The sequence below is a fragment of the Poeciliopsis prolifica genome, unplaced genomic scaffold, assembly GCF_027474105.1.
Source record: "Poeciliopsis prolifica strain line A6 unplaced genomic scaffold, Auburn_PproV2 SCAFFOLD001, whole genome shotgun sequence".
Taxonomy (NCBI): Eukaryota; Metazoa; Chordata; class Actinopteri; order Cyprinodontiformes; family Poeciliidae; genus Poeciliopsis; species Poeciliopsis prolifica.
This window is the reverse complement of record NW_026562376.1, coordinates 24787890-24808488: the sequence shown is the minus strand read 5'-3', so window position 1 is coordinate 24808488 and position 20599 is coordinate 24787890. Positions and strand designations below refer to the sequence as shown.

Genomic DNA, 20599 nt, shown 5'->3' with positions numbered 1-20599 from the left:
TCCCCATCCTTTCTCCGTTTCTCCCTCTCTCCATTTTCCGAGTGTCAGGTCAGGATGCAACACCTCCACACAGCCACATACACGCTCGGGCCACACAGAGAGAGAGCCGAGCTCATCAATATTTAACGAGGGAAGCACAAAGCTTGGAGAACTTTAATCTCCACTGGATGGTCAGCATGCATATTTAATTGGGTCGGCCCCTCCTTCTTGTCGGACACCAGGGAGAGGATAACTGGTGGGACGGCGGGTTTGAGGAAGTAGCCCGGCCCCTCTCCACCTCCATGAATAAGTAAACACATCCAGGCAGTCGGCGGGCCTCCGGTCCGTAACAAGCACATCTGTTTTCTTCTGAGGAGCCGCGCTGTTTGCAGGGTGGAGATTATCGCTCAGGTTCGATCCATGGCTCAACAACGTTGGCTTGCTTTCCTCTCAGCCCGGCTCTCTGGGAGTTCGGCAGCATTATGTCTCTGCGTTCGACTCAGGCGAGCAAAGTTTGGTTTCATGGTGCAATAAAAAGGGAAATTAACTTGTGTGTGTGATGCGCTGCGCTGTTTATGAGACTCCCATAAAGATCTCCCATCTAAATCTTTGTCCGTTTTGGAAGAGTTCTCCTTTACGGAGATAAACATGATTTCGGTGAATCAGTGGTTATTGTGTTTACCTAACTCTGCCCAACAGTTGAGGCCGACTTCAAAGAAGCTGTTTGATATTAAAGCAATTTAATCTCAGCTTCTGCTAAACAAAATGTTGGGAAACATGCAATAACTGTGTAGAAATTGGATTCTTTTTTCCTTTCAACTGAATTATTTAAACTGTAGCTAATTACCAGGACCAGTTTTGCATTGCTGGTTTGCAGTTCTGTGTGGGAAAAAAACGGCAACAAAAAAAAACAAGAATTTGTTTGTGACTAAGGTCTAACGTCTCAAAAGTTCAACAATTTTTAAAAGCGTTCAGAAACACTTTTTAAAACCTAGAAATTAATCAGCTGACAGGGTGATAAATTATAAAGAGATGCCAATTTCCATTGTTATTAATCATATTTTTTTGAAGGGCAAAACTATCCACTTCCTGTTTCTGTCAGTGGTGACATCAAGTGACTCGTGTGAAGCATTAAAGTGTTTCCATTGCTGTTTTGCGAAATACATCTATTTCATTATGGCCAAAATAAAAACACCTCATCCTAGAGCAAAATCTTTTTTCATCATAAACCTGTTTTTTTGTTTGTTTGTTTTTTATTTAAATTTTGTTTCCATTTGGTAAATTTATTCTCAGATTTTCAATGGGTGTAATTCTATGGTTAATGGAAACACAGCCAGTGACGATACAACCTAAATATTCTCAATAATTTAAAGGCTTATTACGTAAAATTAAATGACATTTTTACCTTCGTCTCTCATTTCTAAGACTGGAGTTGAGTAAATATTTGCTGCTCATAGAACTGACCGGTTCCAGTCTGTGCAAGTTGAGGGCGTAACCACAGTAACACTATTCGATTTAGAAAAAAGTTGATATAACCACAGTTTTTCTTTTTTTTTTTTTTTGCTTTGCTCTGTGAGAGAGTGAACATTTACAAGTAAGGCTGGTGGCCTGGGAGTTGTAAAGTGAATTTTAACGCAGAGCATTATGGGTAAAATGAATAAATAAGATGAAAAGAGTGGAAACATATCAGGGCTTAAATTGCACTTTTCCTTTACATCAAGCACCGATAAATGTTTTGGCTTCCAGGTAACCTAATTCACTCCGCTGCCTGCGTGTCATCAGACAAATCAACAGTAATGTTTATGAAACAGCTTTGTTGTAGTACACACCGGCTTATTAAAACGGCATCTCATTAGAGGCGTTGAGCTGCTGTTTCACATGAGATTAATTGTTGGGTTTTTTTTTTTAAAGCACTTTCTCTTCGTTATCATTCCGTCTCGCAAATGGATTCGCCGCAGAGCCAATGCATATTCATATTTTTGCAGGAAGTTTGAAAATTGCTCCAAAAACGAGCCAAAAGTGGAGGCGGGATCGGACAGGCGCATCCGACTTAACGCGGAATGACAACAAAACCCGGTTTTGATGCGGAGGTGAGAACGTCCAAAACGCCGCGCCGACCTCTGACCTTCGACCTCCAGGAAACCCCACGCGCTCGATCCTTTAAAAATCAATCGGCGTGAAATCAGGCTAACGGGACATCGAGTATTCAACATTTAAAGGCTCGGATCGATCGGCGGGACGTTCAGAGAGACTCCTTGTTTCTCCACGTCGCCGGGTAAAGATTTGGATTCAAGGCGAAACTCCTGGCTACTTCTTTCTCTCCGAGCGCATTAATAATGCAGGCGAACAAGCTTTTAGTGGATTCTGATTTGCTTTCTCAAAAGGTAGGAGGAAATGTGCAACACACTCTCCTGATAGAGTGAAGGGCTCGTACTTTGATGAGATGAGCGGAGATGTTTCTGCCTCCTCTTTTCTCCCTTTGACGTGGTATTTTGGATGTGTAATGTGTATATTTTGACATCAGAGACGCTCGCTCAGTTTGAAAGCCTGCCTGAGGCGGAGAACTAAACAAAAAGTTTTTTCCTTTTTTTTTTTCTTGCCAAGTTATGGACTCTTTTACCTGAGGCAAGATGAAGCACTTCAAAGGCAAAGGGCATCCTTTGTCAGCATCTCAAACTGACAGCAGCAGATCCACCTCGAGAGTAATTGCAAAAAAATTTAAAATGAACTTCTGTTTCTAAGACAGAGGAGTCCCTTCGGCTTTCCGCTCAGAAAGGACACGCTGCGTCAGTGTTGACCTCTGTGCTGAAACGTGATCCCACAGCAGTAAGTCGTTAGAACCAATAAAATATATGCATATGAACGTACATATAAAAAGACTCTCTGTCCGAAGTTAAATCAGACCAAACTTTTCTTGTTTTGGCTTAGAATTACCAAAATTATTTTTATTTGCTAAATGCCAGAAAACTTGATTATAATTTTTTTTTAAGATTTTTTTTTTTTTTTTCTCTCTCGAGTTTTCCTTAGTCGGTATCAGGGATAACTTGTCTTCTCAAAATGTATGAGTTGGGTCCAACCTTTCGGGTTTCTTTCCACTTTCCTTGAATTAAACAGATGTTGGAATAAAATTTATGATAAAAATGATCTCACTGAGTGTTGTGGCATTGAGAAAAAATTCTGGTCATTCTAACTAAACCAGAACAAGAAAGGTTTGGTCTGATTTGATTTCAAACAGTGAGGATATAAAACATGTTTTTTTAGTTTTGCTCAGACAGGAAAGTAGGCAATGAGGAAGAGGGAAGACAAGCAGCGAAGGTCATCAGGTCGGGATTCAAACCTGCAACAGCCACGTTGAGGACTAAGGCCTCCTTATGTTTGTGTCTTTTTATTCGCTGTACACAAATGTCTGGTTTCAACTGAACATTTCTTCTACCTGATCAGTGGATGAAACAAAATGAAGTTCTTCTCTTGTTGCCAAAGCAGAAAGACTCTCGTGAGGCGTCTGAATTCGTACGAGACAAGGATCGGCGCATTGAATTCTGGAAACCAGTGGGAGAGAAATTGGTGAAAATCATCGTCACTTTTTCAGTGCGGAATATAAATTTCACAATTAAACGCTTGTTGACGAAACTGTCTAAGAGTTGCTTCACTGCCTCGTTTAGCTCTATTTCTACAATTTCTAAAAGGAGCGACTCAACAAGAGATTGGCAATTAGTGAAGACTTTTGCATTGATATGTAGAGAAAGATGTTATTAAAATGTAAGAAACCTGACTGTTGACAGCACCAGCATAGAAGAAGTTAAATGCATTCATAGCAATAGCTCGCAGTAGCTAGCATTGCTAACACTTACACACATGCCCCAAAGGTGAGGCTTTATTTTTGAGTTTGCATTTTTTACAGCTGCATGTCCTCTGGTAAAGCTATCCACCAAAAATATTTTCATGGACAGTTATACTTAGAGCATTTTTGAGGTCAGACACTGATGATGGACGAGGAGTTGCCTCACATCTATTTCATGTGTTCTATGTGTTTGAGGTCAGGTTTCTGTGCGGGCCAATGGGAATTCCTCAACACAAAACTCACTCGTCCATGTCACTGTGGATTGGTACAAGTCATACGAGCCAACCCCGAACTGTTTCCACAACATCAGGACCACGAATCTATCCAAAATATATGAAAGTATCACAAAAATGTTGTGCGAAAGCAAAAGTTTTGAAAAATGCCAGCAAAGCTGGCAGTGCGAAGAGACACTTATGTGGTCACGATGATTCCAACATGACTGCTGTCATCAGAATTATCAACTTTTCAGACTTCTCTAGAAAATATGTAAAAAAAAAAAAAAAAAAAAGGACAAATCTAGCTAATTTTTGTCTTTGTTACTGGAGACTTTTTCGCAAAGAAATTATGAAAGCACCAATCACTGACATCAACCAATCTGTACCATTATAACCAGTAGGAAAGTTCATCTGCAGTAGCCACCATGGAGCCCAAAGAGGGCGGCAAAGAGACGGGTTTTGGCAAAATATCATGGAATTAAGCAAATTTACACACAAAAGAGTCACAATTCGATGAAAAACATAAAGACAGCAATGAAACAAATCAATGCGGTGCAATGAGAAAGTCAACATTCCGAATCCATCATGTTTCATGTTGTTATTACAGAGTTTTATTGGAAGAACCTGCCCAGAATTCCTTCAAATGATGCGAGCAACGATCAGGGTCAGACAGGAGACAATTACCTCAAGTTATTGCTTGTAAAAGTGTTTTATGACCCATTCTGCCAACACTTATAATTAGTTCTTTTCTCTTCCCTCTTTTCCTCCCTCTAACTTTAGGCCTGTGTTTTAGCTGAACAGGGGCTAAGTATTATGTTTAGTAATTCGTCTAATGCTGCTTGCTCAGTTTCATCTTCTGTCTAGCAAACCCTTGTAGTTTTCTAAATAAGCAGTACATCTGCCAGGACCCAGTCAGATTTACAGCAGTTACTCAGTAAAATCAAACATGTCCAAGGGCTTAAACTTTGTTTTTGTACACTTCACAACTTTACCAGAGGAAATGAGCTGCGTCACTTAAACCGGAGTGACAAATTGCAGCACCAGCAAAAGGTCGCAGAACTCAAATGGAGGTTTCTGGGGTCCTGCGCGCCCATTTCTGTCATCACAAATGCCACCGTGGTTTCAGCATAACCAAGGTTATGAAATAATAGGCTGATGATGAGGAGGGGGGGAGAAAAAAAACTCAAGGTCTCTATTGTGACCGCGAGAATTTGCTGAACACCCCGCAATGTTGCCGCTATGCAAACACGGTCGTTACGGGTGAGCAGGTACAGACAGAAGTTCCCGGAATAACTAATTAACATCCAGCATGTTCTGCTGGAGCCTCATGGGAGGTCAGACATGGACCACACCACCGGGATGGACGTGCAAACAACACTCTGCAGTTTTCCTTTTTCTAATTTGACAAAACTCCTCATAAAGATCATAATAATAAAGTAACGTGGATCTTATCTGAATCTCAGTGCATTCAGCCATCCAGTGGAACTCATTTTAAAGAGGCTGTATTGTGTAAAATTGTCTTTTTGTTTTCAGCTTTACATCATGTTATAATAATAGTCCCTCATCAAAAACATACCTGGCGTGTTGCTTTGATTGCTTCATGCATTTTTGTCATGGCAACCCTTCAGTTGCGCTAAATGCCTGGATGGACCGACCTCCCCTCGCCTTCGACGATGAAGCTCCTTCTCTGAACCGCAGTTTCCAATTTTCAAAGCTTTTGCCTCACAATGCAGCCCTTCCCCTCTCAGATCCTTCAGACTAGCCAGCAGCAATTAGCAAACACCTGGTGGAACTGCGTGTCTGCTGATCTCATTACAGGAGCTACTTCTTAGTTCAACGCTGGTAAAAAAGTTTCTAAAGGCTTAAAAGAGAAGCCATTGTGATGACTTCCTGAAGGCGCTGTTTTAGTAAGAGGTTTTAAAGAGACAGAGGCCAAATTTCAAGGCGCTACACTACGAAGTCAACTTTCTTTTAAGTCATATTTGATATTTACAGCCTTTTTATAACACTGAAGGTAACATAGTTAGTTGCCTGCTCTATAAAATGACTCCATGTTCCAAGGAAACACATAGCACTGCCCCTTTAAATCGGCATATTGCCGTGATAGCAATGATTTTCTCTAACGGGCCTTTTCATCTCTGAAAGGTTTGTTTTTGATTACCAAAGGAGACCCTGAGCTTGGGTTGCCAAGTCAGGGGGATATTGGAGATAAATGTCTTTTAGTGATTGGCCTTCCTGCACATCCCCTCATCAAATATTCATGACAGGAGACTAGAGAAAATTCAGAGGATGCAGAGGTAAAAGATAATGCTCCCATCACTCCAGCGTGGGGATAGGTAGTCAATGGATGAGTGGATAGCAGCGTCCAGGAGAAGTCTGTTATTGAAGACCGGCCAGGCAGAAAACATGGGCTCCACTATTGAGGTATTGTGCTGTTCATCTCAATCTCTCCTGTTTTTTCTTTCTTTCTTTGCTCGCGGCAGAAAAATACTCTGTGATCCGTAGGACAGTGAAGGTTACTTTTGAAGTCAAATCCTGTACAGAGTGCAGATATCTAGATTTAAATGCTGAACATTTCTGCAGTTTTGTTGCTTTGATTCCACGAACCGTAGAACAGCGGAAATGATTGACTGTAACAGCTTCCAAAAAAGGAAAAAAATCGGTTTTATTTTGAAACGTTTAAGTTATTAATCACACTCCTTCGCTCTCTTGAGCAGGAGTTTATTTTGTAACTGTTTCCAGATTATTTATATGCTTATTAAACATGCACAAGTTCCCAGGAGTTATGTTAGAAGTAGTGTTTTAGATCTGCGCTGAGAGTTTCCCACAGCATTCTTATCAATACATGAATCCTGCTGTTGCTAACAGTAACATTGGGGAGTCATTTAATGGAGCTGTAGAAAAACTAAAGCATTAAGTTTCCAACTTGTGGTTGACTTACTGAGGCAGTTCATTGATTAGATCAAGTTGAGTGAAATATTTGGTGATTGCGCTGTTGGTCGTTTCTGATGCGTTTCTAGCCACTCTGAAGCTTTGCACACAGTCAGTGTTGTGTCTGTCTGAACTTGTTCCAGGTGAGTTCATCTGTGAAGAGAACAAAAGTAAAGTTTCACTGACTTCTCAAGTGTCAATCAAGACTCCATCTAAAATGGCCCAATGACAGATATGTCTGATTTTGATCCCCACCGCTACCTTAGATTTTGTACTAGAGATCAAATTCCTCAAAAACCACAGATATTAATCTTTATGTTGTTTCCTTGTCAAAACAAGAAACAAGTTTTTGTTCTCTTACAAAAACTTGTTTCTTGTCTTTTTCTCAGTTTTGTCAATGGGGTGAACAATGTGTTCTCACACAAATGATTTAAAAGTCTTCAGTGCTTATTTCATCAGACAGATTAGACTTTTGTGAGACAGATTTTGTCTCCATGAGAAGCATCAGGTTTTAACATCCTGACATTTTGTTTCAGCCTTTGAGCCAAATCACCATCCTGGTATAGATAAACCAATGCCAAAGTTATTCACCCAAAACACAGGCTTACTATTCCTGCATATTTTAGACAGTCAAAAATATCAATGCTGGAGTCTAAATTTATTTTAATTATCAAGACTTAAGTGGAACCACTAAGAAAGCCTAAGACTAGATCCACATAGATTGGAAGGAAACCTGGGAGTATGAGATTTGCCCAAGGGCAGACATGTAGCAGGAGGAAGCTAGAATCAAACCCACAACTTTGGAATTGCCAGACCACTGCTCTTCCCACTGACCCCAACACATTTTCATCAACACCCTCATTTCTTGAAGTTTTACTGACGTACAAGAGCTGTTCCGTTTTAGATGGGACTGTGTCGGCTCACATTCAGCTCTCTGGCTGCCCGCTCTCCGCCTGACCGAGTACCTCATTTCCTAAGAGTACTCCAATGTATGAAACGCCATACTGGTTGAAACTGGGCCATCTTATTGTATGCACAGTTCTTATTTAAACTGGAGCCTTTTGAAAAGCCTGCTGCCAGTTCCCCCATTCTTCCCTTTTACTAAATATGGAGGGGGGAGATAGTGCATTCTCATGTTATCTGCCACCGGCCTTATGCCCCTTTGGCCATTTTCTCATTTCACAGATTTGACCAGGAGGTGACCTTGGCTTTTTAAGTGCTTTCAAGGCAGAGCCAAGTCTCCTCGGCTCTTTCTCTGGCTGCCGAATGGAGACGGAGCGGGAGAGGGAATTTCTCTCCGGCCAATTCTTCAATGGCCATTTTTCCTCTTGTGTTGTCCGTTGTCTGCCTTGCCTGGGGCCAGTGTTCAGCTTCTTTATTTATGGGGTAGCAAGATGATGACAGGATGTTGTCTGCTAATTCACATGGGTCTGTGTTTTCTAAAGTAGAAAATGGCTTCAGGGGGAGAATCGCAGCAGCATATGCTTATGACACATGACAGTGGACAGTGGGGACTCTGGGTACAGAAAGACACAGTGCTCATTAACCCACTGCAATATAAAAAAGTACTAATTGAATATCTTTTGCCCTAGAGACCCTTTCGCAATATTCAGATGCTTAATCGTCTTGTGTCTGAGATGTGGGTATAATGTTTTTTTTTTTTTTTTTTTTTTATCACCAGCCAATTAGTCACTGGGGATAGGTATGAGGCAGAGACCACATGTGTGCATGTGTGCCTGTTTACTAGAGGTGTGCGTATTCCAAGCGTGTTTAAAGTTTGAAATATGCAGGCATATTATCACAGCCTTCCATCAGTTTCCCTCCCAAGTGCACCGTTGGCAGCTCGCTAATCTGGGTCAAAGCGCTAACTGCTCAGAAGGGCCTGGGAGAGGCCGATTCAGATCATGTCTTACATTTCCCCGTCCTCATTATAAACATCACAGTTGGAAAAGCTTTTACCTCTGACATTAAACGTCAACAACCTCAGCAAACACTAGAGCAATAACTTCCTTCACTTTGAGACGAACTCCTGTCCTAGACTTCCACATGGATGAGGGAAATGCATTTTCACTTATGTCTGATCTCTATCCTTCGCTAAAGTCTATGTGTCCCACATTAAACCATCAATGTTGCATTCCAGAACCAAAGGAGGCTTGACCTTTGGTCGTAGAGTGTTATGCAGAAGGAGTTTTGGTTGTTTTTCTTTCTAAAGGAAAAGGCATGTCAATAGCTGTTTCCATTGACCGCATAATTACACAATTTCACATTTCGAAAATAAGTTTGCTTGATGGAAACATGTCAGTTTTGAAAAAAACTTGTTTTCGGATGAAAGGTTTTGGCACTAGAATGAGATAATCTTTTTAGTTGTAAATTAGTTTATTTGGCAAAACTGCAGTGAAAACACTTTTTTCACATCATACGAGTCACATGAACAACAATCGGACGTTGCCACTGGAGCAAACTGTGAAGAAAAAGACGACAGGAAGTAGTTGGATGATGATGTTACTGGATGTTCTTTAATGGCATAATGTTAGCAAACCTATTGCTAACAAACGTGTGATTTAATTGTATTTTGTATAAAGTGAAAACACAGCAATTGCAAAATTGATATTGAGTTTTGCACACATTCATTATGGAAACACAGTCCTATAACTTCAAATCAGTTTTGTTGTATTTTCAAGCATCACAGACTTGGATCCACAGTTACTGACTGCCAGTGATTTGTACTGCCTCAGTGCACTAAAATGCATCACATCCATTGTGTGCTGATGACAACAAATTATATGTGTTCACAGTGTTTTTTTTTTTTTCGCTAATCACACCTTCAAGTTGTGAAGCTATCGCCTACAGAAGTCGACCACTATGAGCTTTAGCAGTTTAACTCCAACCCGCTCTATCCCACCTCGGTCTTTTCAGAAAACAGAGAATGGATCCAAGTCGCGGCATCAGGTGTTTTTCAGAAGGGGTGTCAGTGGGTTGTTTTGACTCCTTAAATCTGTAAAATTATGAAACCACATCTTCTCTTGCCAAACAAGTATAGCTGAGAATGCGGTAAAGCACATCTAAGGAACCTCTTTCCAAACACCTCGGCGAGGAGTTGTATCATGTCTGCATGGTGTCTTATGGGAATGCATTTCAGCAGTTTGCACCAATGGCACTCTTGCAGTTGAACAAACAGGGGCTTGGTTATTGTTTCCAACTTTTATAAAAATTTTGCTCCTCACACTGTTCAAGCTTAAACACAGGAAAGGGCATTGACCATCTAGAATTCAAGAGGAGAAGGATATTTGATAGTGGAATGTGTGAGACGTTTCTGATATGTCTCGTGCCTTATGGGAGAACATCTGAATTCCTAATGCTGGCTCCAAAGAAGAAGCAGTAATAACTGGTTGCATTGGTGTGAAATGTGCACAGACTTGTGTACAACTGCAGTATCCAGTTGATGCCTTGTGTCTTCAGTCCAATAAATGGAAGATGGCAGAAAAAAATATTTTAGGAAGGTGAGGATGCGCCGGAGCTGAGAAAACATCTTTGTAGATTTTTTTTCATTTGACCTGAACAATTTCAGGCCATCATGGAGTATGTTCTGGCTGGTGACTGTTTACCATAAAGCTTGCATAAACTCAAACTTGTTCAACATATTATGAGAATGCATTCCAGCAGCATGCGGCGCCTCAGCCAGTGACGATGAGCTTAAAAAGCTAAGACACCCTGGAACTAGAACAAGGCATTGTTCCTTTCACTGTTAGAGGAAAAAAAAAACAGGCAAGGACGAATTGGCCGTCTGAAATTTGCGAAGAGAGGCCTGTTTGGCAGTGGGGTGTCAAGGACCTTACAGGGTTTTTTTAAGCTCTGAGGTTTGTCTGGCGCCTTGTGGGAGAACATCTGAAAGTGCCATTGTCGCAGCAGCCCAAGTTTCCCATGAGAAGGTAGCAATGGCAGTTGGTTGTGGCAGTGTGAAAAGAAAAGGGGCACACTTGGACAGTGTGTCTGTGGGGAGTGCATTACACACACACACACACACACATATCCACATTCTCTACCTTTGTGCACCTCCTCCTCCCATTAGAGTGTGGCATCTCAAGCTGTTGACAGCGATGACAGCCAGGCCCCGCGCAGGGAGACGAAGGAGGGGAGGGCAGTGCTGCTGCTGTTGTGGCGGGGCGGTACATCTGTTTGGATACTCGCCACAGCCGTCTGGCCTCGGGAGATTGATGCAACCGGGACCGGTAACACGCGGCACATCTGGGACTCCTTAATGATCTGAAAACTACTTGGCAGTTCATATAGAAGAAAAGTTTGTGCCGCTCACTCACGCCAGAAGGCCTCCCTTCGGATGAGCACCTTCGCGGGTTCGACAGGTCATCGCGATTGGACCGCTATACATGTTTGGTTGGAGAAGATGTGGTTTCATAATTCTTACAGATTTAAGGAGTCAAAACAACCCACTGGCGTTTACATGAGCTATGCAGAGTGGCTTCGGGACTCGGATTTTTCTCTGACAAAACCCGTAGAGTCGATTCCCAATCGTACGTTGATAATTAGGATCACTTCTCGGGTGTTGGAATGAATGCGCTGCGATTCTTTGTAGATGACAGTTCTTTTGTCAGGCACCGTGTACGGATGTAGTAATTGGTAAACATTTTGACCACTTCCAATTAATAACAAAACAGCCCGTTTCATAATAAAGGCATTCATTATGCCACCGCACGCCTCATTTCGTTATCTACAAAAGCCCGCGTTGTGCTTGGCTTTTTTTTTTTTTATCAAGAGAGAAAATCCATTGAAAGTGGCTGAAGGCCTGACACAAAGCAACTGCTGAATCCCGGCAAATCTGCAGGCTTAATTGATTATTTGTGCGGGGCTGTATATCTGCAAGGTGCAGGATACCCAGGGGAAATAATGTAAAACAGATAACAAGATGAAAGGTGGGAGAATTGCTTTCTGCACTCCCGTTTTATTCATCTCATCCCGACCCCCTTCCTTTTACTCTTGTTTTGAATGAATTCGCCATTTAGGTTTTCCCATTAAAGGCATGCGACGCCTCACGCTAAAAATGTGCCCGGAATCGGGAGGCTAAAAAGATTTTATTCAAGCTGGTGGGAAAAGAGTTTTTCAGCAGCTGATAGTGATTTCACAATAAAACCTGGAGCAGTGTGCTTCACAAACTCAGAATCTCATCTTCATTATTCACTCTACAGGTGAACAAATTAGACCACTAATCTTACGTTTTGTCAAACGTCGGTGTTGCAAAGGGTTACACCAACACTCCGCAGAAGAGCCAAAGCTTTATGTATGTATGTATGTATGTATGTATGTATGTATGTATGTTCCGCATGTCAGTCTGCTCTGCTCAGTCGTACTTTTCTTTGTTTATTGTCGCTCTTTGGTTTACTGTCGAGCCTCTCGCAAAAAGAAGAAAAAAAACTGCATGTAGTTGTTGTGCAGGAGGACCGCTGCCACTCTGCAGCTGCGCAGTCATTACAAATGGAGAGGGAAGCAGGTCTTACGTTTTGTTTTGTGTTGTGTGTCTTGTATAGAAAGCTTGGTGTTCGGTTACACACCGTCCCCCTGACCACATAATTGCCTTCCCTGCACAGGGGAGCCCCTTGTCCTCCCATTTGAAGTCTGCCTCCATCAGGTTTCACCGTTAAGAGAGGAGGATGTTGCAGCGGAGAAAGCAGATTCCTGAACCACTTATCTAATATTCACGGCCAGTAAAGGAAGGACGACATTGAGGAGAAATTCAGAGAAGCTATTGGTCTGGGTAAATAAAAGAGAACCATGAGAGAGGACAAACAAACATTCTGCGTGAATTTTATGTGAATTAAATGGGGCGATACGAAGTAAAATGGACTTTTTCGAGGTTTGCTCTGCATTATGTTATTCGCTCATCAAAAGCATGCCTGGAGTGTTGCTTTGATTCTGTCCTGCATATTTGAGAGGTTCTTGAATCACCGGTGGCAACCATTCAGCTGTGCAAATGGCCTGGGTGGACCGAGACCTGCCTTCAAGGCACAACTCCTCCACAGATCTGCAGTTTCCAGGCTAATGAGCTTCTTCCATTCAGAGCACAAGACTCCCCTACTCAGCTCCTTTAGACTAGCCAGTAGCAATCAGCAAACACCTGATAGCACTCCGAAGAACTACTTTTAAGTGCAGTAAAATGTGTTTTTATGACAGGCCAAAACCAACAGAGTCTCTCAGCTAGCTGAGTTTTCCAAAAAAAAAAAGCTAAGCTAGCAAAAAGCACTAAATCCTTCACTCGCTGTAAATCTTTGGTGTGGCAACAGTCTGGGACAGATGAGATTCAAATGATAAGTAAACACTGTGAAACTGCAGCAACTGGCTAGCTGTTCGCCGTGAAGAAAGCTTAAGCTAGAATCTGAAATTAGTATAAGTGCTGCTTTACCGGACAGCAACAAGTGTTAAAAATACTCAACGTGATTGTTTGAAGATATGACCGCGGACTGTTCGGTTGACTGAAAAATGACTTCAGTGTAATAAAGTGTGTGCAGCTAATTATTCTACTGCTACTCAGGGAACATGAATTCATCTCCGCACTCGGTCGAGTCTCGGTGTTATTTCCCTTGTTCGTCATCGTGTCTCCCTCGGGTCCTGGCGTGTCGCACAGCAGCATAACTCTCAGCCTGCTTTGATGTCGGGGACTGATGAGGGGAAGCTTTACGGCTCGGGGCCGTTTCCAAACCCCCACAGCACCGCCTGGGATCCTCACAGGTGATGTTTTCCTTGGAGGATTTCTGGACCAGGTTTTTCTTTTGTTTGTTTTGTTTGTTTGTTTTCATTATTATTTATGGATTTATTATCTCGTCTCATCTCGAAAACACTTATCACAAAGAACGCTAGTGTAGCGTGACAATACATCCTTAAAGCGAACACACACAGCAGGAGTGTATTGACTTTATACACCACAAGGCTTTAAAAACAACAAAAAATCTTCAACAAGTTGAAAATTAGTTGCAATGACAAAAACAAACCGAATAAAGATCTTTTTGGTTGATACGCTTAATTTATGTTGCATAGTGTTTATCTATTTAAAGTGATAGCCTGGTAGGATTTATTAATAAAGTGCTCATACATATCGTTCCTATTTTGCCATGTTACAACTACAAACACCAATAATTCATAGAAGCACCTTTCACTATTTTGAGGAGCAGCTTCGTATCTACAGATATGTTTTTGTCCAGACCGTTTCTGCATCCGTGCAGAACAGTTTGCGAGTTGTTCTGCATCATCTCATTAGGATTTAGACTGAACTTTGACTGTTTGTTGACTAATGTAGATGAAATTTCAGACAGCTTGGGTGTGACCAGCCAATAAAGTTATTGAGATGCACCAATCTGATATCAATATTTGTATGTTCCATTCTGATTCTACACTTTGCTATGAAGCAAATTTTACTTTATATTTAGAAATCCTAATTGTACTTTCTGAATTATTTGAGAGCTTTGTTGCTTTTTTTTTATTTTCTGTTTTTTTACATCTTTGACCTACCTAGTGGTCAACCTGTCGCTTTGTTAATAGCATGTTAATCAGCTGATGTTAATTTCATATTTACTCTGCAAACAAGCAGATTTACAACACAGAGTTTACCGTTTTAAAATCTCTGGAACTGCTTTTTAAAGCCTGGGGTGGTTTCTTCATGACTTGAGCTGGTGTATTTAGCAAAAAATAAAAAAAATAATAAAAAATAAATCAATAAGTAAACATATTTCTCAGAAATTACTGTTTTTCATTGTTTTTCCTCATTTCTGCTCTGCCGACTGGTTCCCAGTTTTCCTGTAGCGCATCACAAATCAAGTGCACCCAATTTTATTCAATTTATTTTGAATTTTATTTATTGGATGTGGTGGCATCAACGCTTACATTTTCCACATGCGGAACTAATGAAGAATTATCTGATCTTTAAAGGAACTGAATAAAATGCATCATTTTTCCTCCAGTCTTTGCACTACCTAGTGTTCAGTTTAACTCAATTCAATAATGTTTCATTGAAGTTTGAGGTTAAAATGTTGCACTACAGAAACCTATTAGAGCCAGAAATGTTTTCGAATTGGTTAAAGAAGCTGACAACTCATACAAGATAAATGCTCACTCTTTGGTAGCAGAGAAGAAATAAAAAAGCATTGTCTTGGTGTATTCAGCCCACTTCTTTCATACGTGCAGACACACTCACACACACACCCCTCCCCACACACCCACACACACACACACACACACACACATGCAGCCTAGCAGAGTGTATAATGGACATATAACAGCTCCAGCCTGCTGGTAGGGCGCTCTGAAAGAACGGCAGGGAAATGTGACAGACTGTACGACACCCACGATGACACGGCCCTTTAAAACACGCAAAGCCCATTTCACTGCTCTGGGTTCAGGCCACAAGAGTAAACACAAAACACAACGACCATCCCGACAGCAAACTCATACCATCATCCGTGCAGCTTAAATTGGCATAATTTCCCCCTATTCCGGCGTGTTCCAGGAACGGTGAGATGTTCATCGTGACACTGTGGATCTGAGCCTCTGGTGAAATCCAAGCTGGCAGAAACGAGCTTCTCCGCCCAGCCGGGCCTCCGGCTGTATCATCGTCTCATGCTCTTCCTCCTCGGAGCACGCGCTGAATTATTAAACGAGGAGGCACATATCTTTGTCTTGTTTTGTTAAGATAGACATCCAGGACTTGGATTCTATGAGGTCGGTTCTTGTCTCAACATAAAATCGCAGATGACTTTCAACGAACGCGCATGCAGTGTTATTTGGGCTGTGGCGTCTCCTGAGAGAGGAAGCAGCTGCGGCTGAGTTCCGGCTAAACGACATGAGACGGTCGGCATGAGACGGTCGGCATGAGACGGTCGACCTGGTGGCGGCGAGCGGGAGCGCTGCCTGAGCTGAACGCCGGTGTGTCGGGATGACTCGGCCGGCTGCGGATCCCTCCAGAACATCCCTAACCATTCATTTCATTGTCACAATGCAGTCCTACAGAACCCTGGAGACACAGAGCAGAGACAGGACAGCACACAGTCAGTAGCCTCCCTCCTGATTTTGGAGCCGTCTCTGCTCTGCTCTGCTCTGCTCTGAAGTGAACTCTTTCATGTACTTCCTGGGCAAACAACAGACTCGAGTTTGATTGACCAAACAGGGCTGTTGTGATTGAACCCAAGTATTCCAATAGGATTAAGGCCTGGGCTTTGACTGGGCCATCAAAAAACATAGACACCTCTCTTTTATTCATTCAGGTTAAGTTTTGATTTTTTAGATTCCTGTCATATGTCAGGAGTCAGTGTTGGATGGATGAATATAGAGTAGTTTGTGTGCAAGATGCCCTAATTACTACGCCCTCAGCAACGTGTTTGTTTGTTGGTGTGAAGTTTTTGAGCTGATGTGTTTAATTTTCAACACGCCACAATATCTCTCTGCTCCTGTTATGTTTGTTTAAGGAACAGATTAAACCAAATTATGCAATCTGAACTTCCTTACGGTTTCTAGAAGCAATTACCCGATCAGGCATTAAAACAGAATCATTTGCTGGAGACTGATAGACATCTCAAATAGTTTCCAATTGTGAATAATCTTTGACTTTGTTTAAGACTGAACTTTAAACTGGAAACGCCCCTCTGACCGTTTTCCGATTGACTTTGTGCAACAGTTGCTCCTCTGAGGTCACGGCCGATGCCTTTCCCTCTTGACCAGCAAACCGCTTAAACGGCTTTTCTTTAGATCTTCAAACACTAGATGATGACATCATTAACATCCTGCAGTATTTAGTATACTATTCATTGTTTTATCAGATGGAAGATTTGTTGCCATGTGATAAAACATTAAGACCATGTGTCTTAATCCACATGCACTTCCCACCTACGGAGAGCGGCGAGTCAAAGATGGACATGTTAAATTCAGTTTTTAAGCGCGCACAAAGAGGTATTGACAAGCCGAATCCCCGGTGAAGCTGAGTCTCGGTGAAACTGATCGATGCGAGTATGGCCATCGAACTGAGCTTGGATGTAGTTTGTATTCTGCTGGGCGTCTCGGAGGCAACAGCAGCACATCCTGACGCTCAGTCGCTGGGAAGCAAAAGATAAAGTACGTTGCTGCATTTGAAGTTGCGTTCGCAGCTGTTTAAGATCTTTATTTAGTCAGTCACATGTGCAAGGTAGCCCTGGGAACTTTTGCCAGCAGCAGAGCTCTAGAAAGATGGCAAGTTGAGCCATCAGAGTTGTGCTTGTCTGGAGGGTTGTGGGTTTAAATCCAGATTTCCCCTACCAACGATCATACATGGATCAGCGGATGATTTCAATGAGTGTGGATGGTCATTTAACCTCACACTTTCCTTAAACACGGCGCTCCAGATTGTAAAAGCCGTCGCATCCTGATGTATTTCTCTCCACCATTTCTCCCTCAGATCCCAACGGCAGTGTGAGAATGAGACTGGTGTGGAAATCCCTGGACAAGATGAGGTGTCTGAGGAAACGCTCCACCATTCCCTTCCTCGGCTTCCTCATCACCTTCCTCCTCTTCTTGAACCTCTACATCGAGGATGGCTACGTGCTGGTCAGTGATGAGAGCCGCCGTTGGTATTATTCACTCATCGAGACGCTTTGTGTCCATCTTCTGATCACATGTCTCAACAAATCCCTTCAAACAGACTCCAAATGTCTTTTACTTTGGTTCCCACAAAGCGGTGGGCGATATTTACTTAAGGTTTTATCACCATATTTTATGGTGCTCTTGTGATAACGATTTGTATCAATAAACTGCACACAACTGCATTCATAAAAATATATATACATTGTTTCAATGAACAATAAATTGTCCCAGTAATCATTGCGATAAATGATAATATTGTCTTAGAGACCATTTTCTAATAACATATTGATCATGACATGACAGTGCAAGTTCGCCCTCTCAGTGACTGGAAAATTGTAATCTTGCGAAGAGCACTCCGTGACATTTTAAATGTCCAAAATAAAATGGAATAAAACAATAAATAAAATGGAAATAAAGACCGAACACAACCGAAACCATAAATAAAACGGATTTTGTCAATTCTGTGGTCAGAATTTCCCTTCAACGTTAGTCATCAGAATGGGAACGATCAAGCTGACTTTAATCTATCATGCGATTGATTGATTAATTGAGTAAATGCTTTTTAGGGAGTTTTGACCATCAGTCGTTGGATGAGGCCCATGATAAGAAACTTAACACAATAAATTAGGGGTGGGCTATGTGGACTTGAGGTTTTATCATGTTGTCATGATACTATTGTGATGGTGATAAAAATGACAGTAACGAGTATATACTACTTTTTTTTTTTTAGGTGACTGTACAGAATGTTTCTGTTTCAGCAGAAACATTCCTATTTGTAAAACGCTTCTTCAGGACACCAGATAGAAAAAAGTGTGACTTATATTACCAAACTAAGCAATCTGACTCCATTTAATCATACTTTCAAATGTATTGATATTTATTGATAGGCCTTCATTGTACAAACAGTGAAGAGAAAATAAGTACCAACAAAACGGGCAACATGTACAGCTTTAGGGGAATTTATTATGACAATGATAAGTCAAAATGTTATAAGAAATTTATCACGATGAATGATGCATGATATGAAAAATGCTCCATTATTCCCATGTTTTCCATTTTATTTACTTACATTTTAACGACAGTTTGTCCTGAAATCTTGACGACTTGGACCCAAAAGGAAATCAGCCAAATGATTTATTGTTTATTTATGACGTCATCAGAATTTGGGGGAAAAAAATCACATAATTTGTGTTTAGTTCAGTTCTTAAAAGGCAGTTTTGAATTTTGGGCGTTTTCTGCAAACTGGATGTGGATCCAAACTGCATCCAAGCACACATAAGGAGCAAAACAAGAAATATGTTCTTTCCTTTTTTTTTTCTTTCTTTTTTTTTAATTATTCAAAATTGCATGCTTTTATTTGGCTGCTTCTCTTTGGTGTGCCTTTCTTTTCTTCTGTTCTAATGTGCTTTTCGTGTTGCAGGAGGGAGATAAGAGGCAGCTCAGGGAAGCGTCGGTCCATCCTCCCAGCTCGGAGCGATACGCTCACACCTTCAGAGACCTCAGTAACTTCTCTGGAACCATTAATGTCACATACCGCTATCTTGCCGGCACGCCTCTGAACCGCAAGAGTAAGTCTGAAGGTTCCCTCTTTAGCAGCGGCTTCACGTTGGCCCATCTCGTGTCTGAGGAGGCCGAGCCAAATCAGTCGGATTTAAAAGAAGAGAAGAATAAATGATTCAGAGATTCTTTGTTTTGGTTTTGAACTTGCTCACCTCAAGTAAATCATGTTCCACTTCCAAATGTTACAGCTCAAAAGTCATTTTGACCCAGTTGTCTTTTCTGCATTTTGTCAATTTATTTTGCACTTCACATACAGTCATGGGAAGAACCCAGTTCACATTTAGGAGTCAGTTATGCTTTGTAACTTTCCTCTATTTTACATTATTGTTCTTTCTTTCTTTACAGTATCAACTGCGCTCTTCTTGTTTTACACATTTTGTTTTGTTTCTGTGTTTGTTCACCGGGTCTTAAAACCTGTATTTGATTTGTTTATATCACAATTATGAAAAATAAAAACCTCTTAGGTGAGGTCATAAATATGCATTGCCTATAAAACACTGAGACACATTCAGAGCTTCTGCTAAATACTGACTCGAAGGAGTCGCATATGCGATGACTGATTTAATGTAACATTTTTTAGCTCTTTATTCCTTTTTCAAAAACATACCTGGAATGTTGTCGTGATTCTTTTGTGCAAGTTTGAGAAATCCCTTAATCTTCATGGCAACCAATCAGCTGGGGAAAACGCCTGGGTGGACCTAGCTCCGCCTTCGAGGATGAAGCTCCTCCTTTGAGCTGCGGTTTCCAAGCTTCCACCTCACAGAGCATATCCTTCCCCCACTCAGTTCATTCAAACTAGCCAGCAGGAATTAGCAAACACCTGGTGGAACTGCGAGGAGTCATGTCGTGATGAAGAGTTTCAGAAAGAGCAGGAGTTTCTTAAAGAGACAGAGGCACCGTTTCAAGGCGTTAAATTAGAAGGTCAAATTTTTTTAATATGTATTTAGTAGATGTATAGCATTTTTATAACAATGGAAATTTACACAGTTTCTTCAATGTGCTATTAGATGAATGATAATACTACTGCTTCTTTAAAGGGTTGTGTTTGTCAAAAATGACAACTTTTATTGATCATGATTGATTTGTAAAAGGAATAAAAATGGTAGAACATTAAATGGGATGTATATTTTTATAAACACTGGATATGAGCACCTCTATGGAAGCAAGAGTCTGACTGTCTTCTTCTCTGAAGCATGAAGGTATGTGTTAGCACAATCTTAGAAGGAATATAAAGTCCAGATTGAGAAAATATGTGAGAAAAGGACAAAACCTAAAGTTACTGGTATTTTTCTTGGGGTGCTGTTGCTTTTCCCCAATGGTAATCTTTAAGCAATGTCTCTTAAACTGTCCTCACATACATAAACTGTCTTCTGTTTGTAAGTCATCATTTCTCATCTCCCTTCTCCAGATTTCATCAGGGAATAATTTTACAGATACCTCAGATCTGAACGGCAGCATTGCT

General features: G+C 41.3%; 1 protein-coding gene across 4 annotated transcripts in view; it reads left to right on the top strand.

The window, feature by feature from the left end:
* The window catches only part of mgat4c (mgat4 family member C), a 123162-nt gene that overhangs the window by 97081 nt on the left and 5482 nt on the right, over positions 1-20599 (top strand). For 3 of the 4 annotated variants that reach the window (XM_055050963.1, XM_055050153.1, XM_055049341.1), the window contains 2 exons: positions 17393-17541; positions 18998-19145. In XM_055050963.1, coding sequence (XP_054906938.1) covers positions 17413-17541; positions 18998-19145 — 277 coding nt within the window. In that variant the 5' untranslated portion in view covers positions 17393-17412. Of the gene's footprint in view, positions 1-6303; positions 6460-17392; positions 17542-18997; positions 19146-20599 lie in introns of those variants that run through there. The other variant, XM_055051722.1, reaches the window with a different exon arrangement.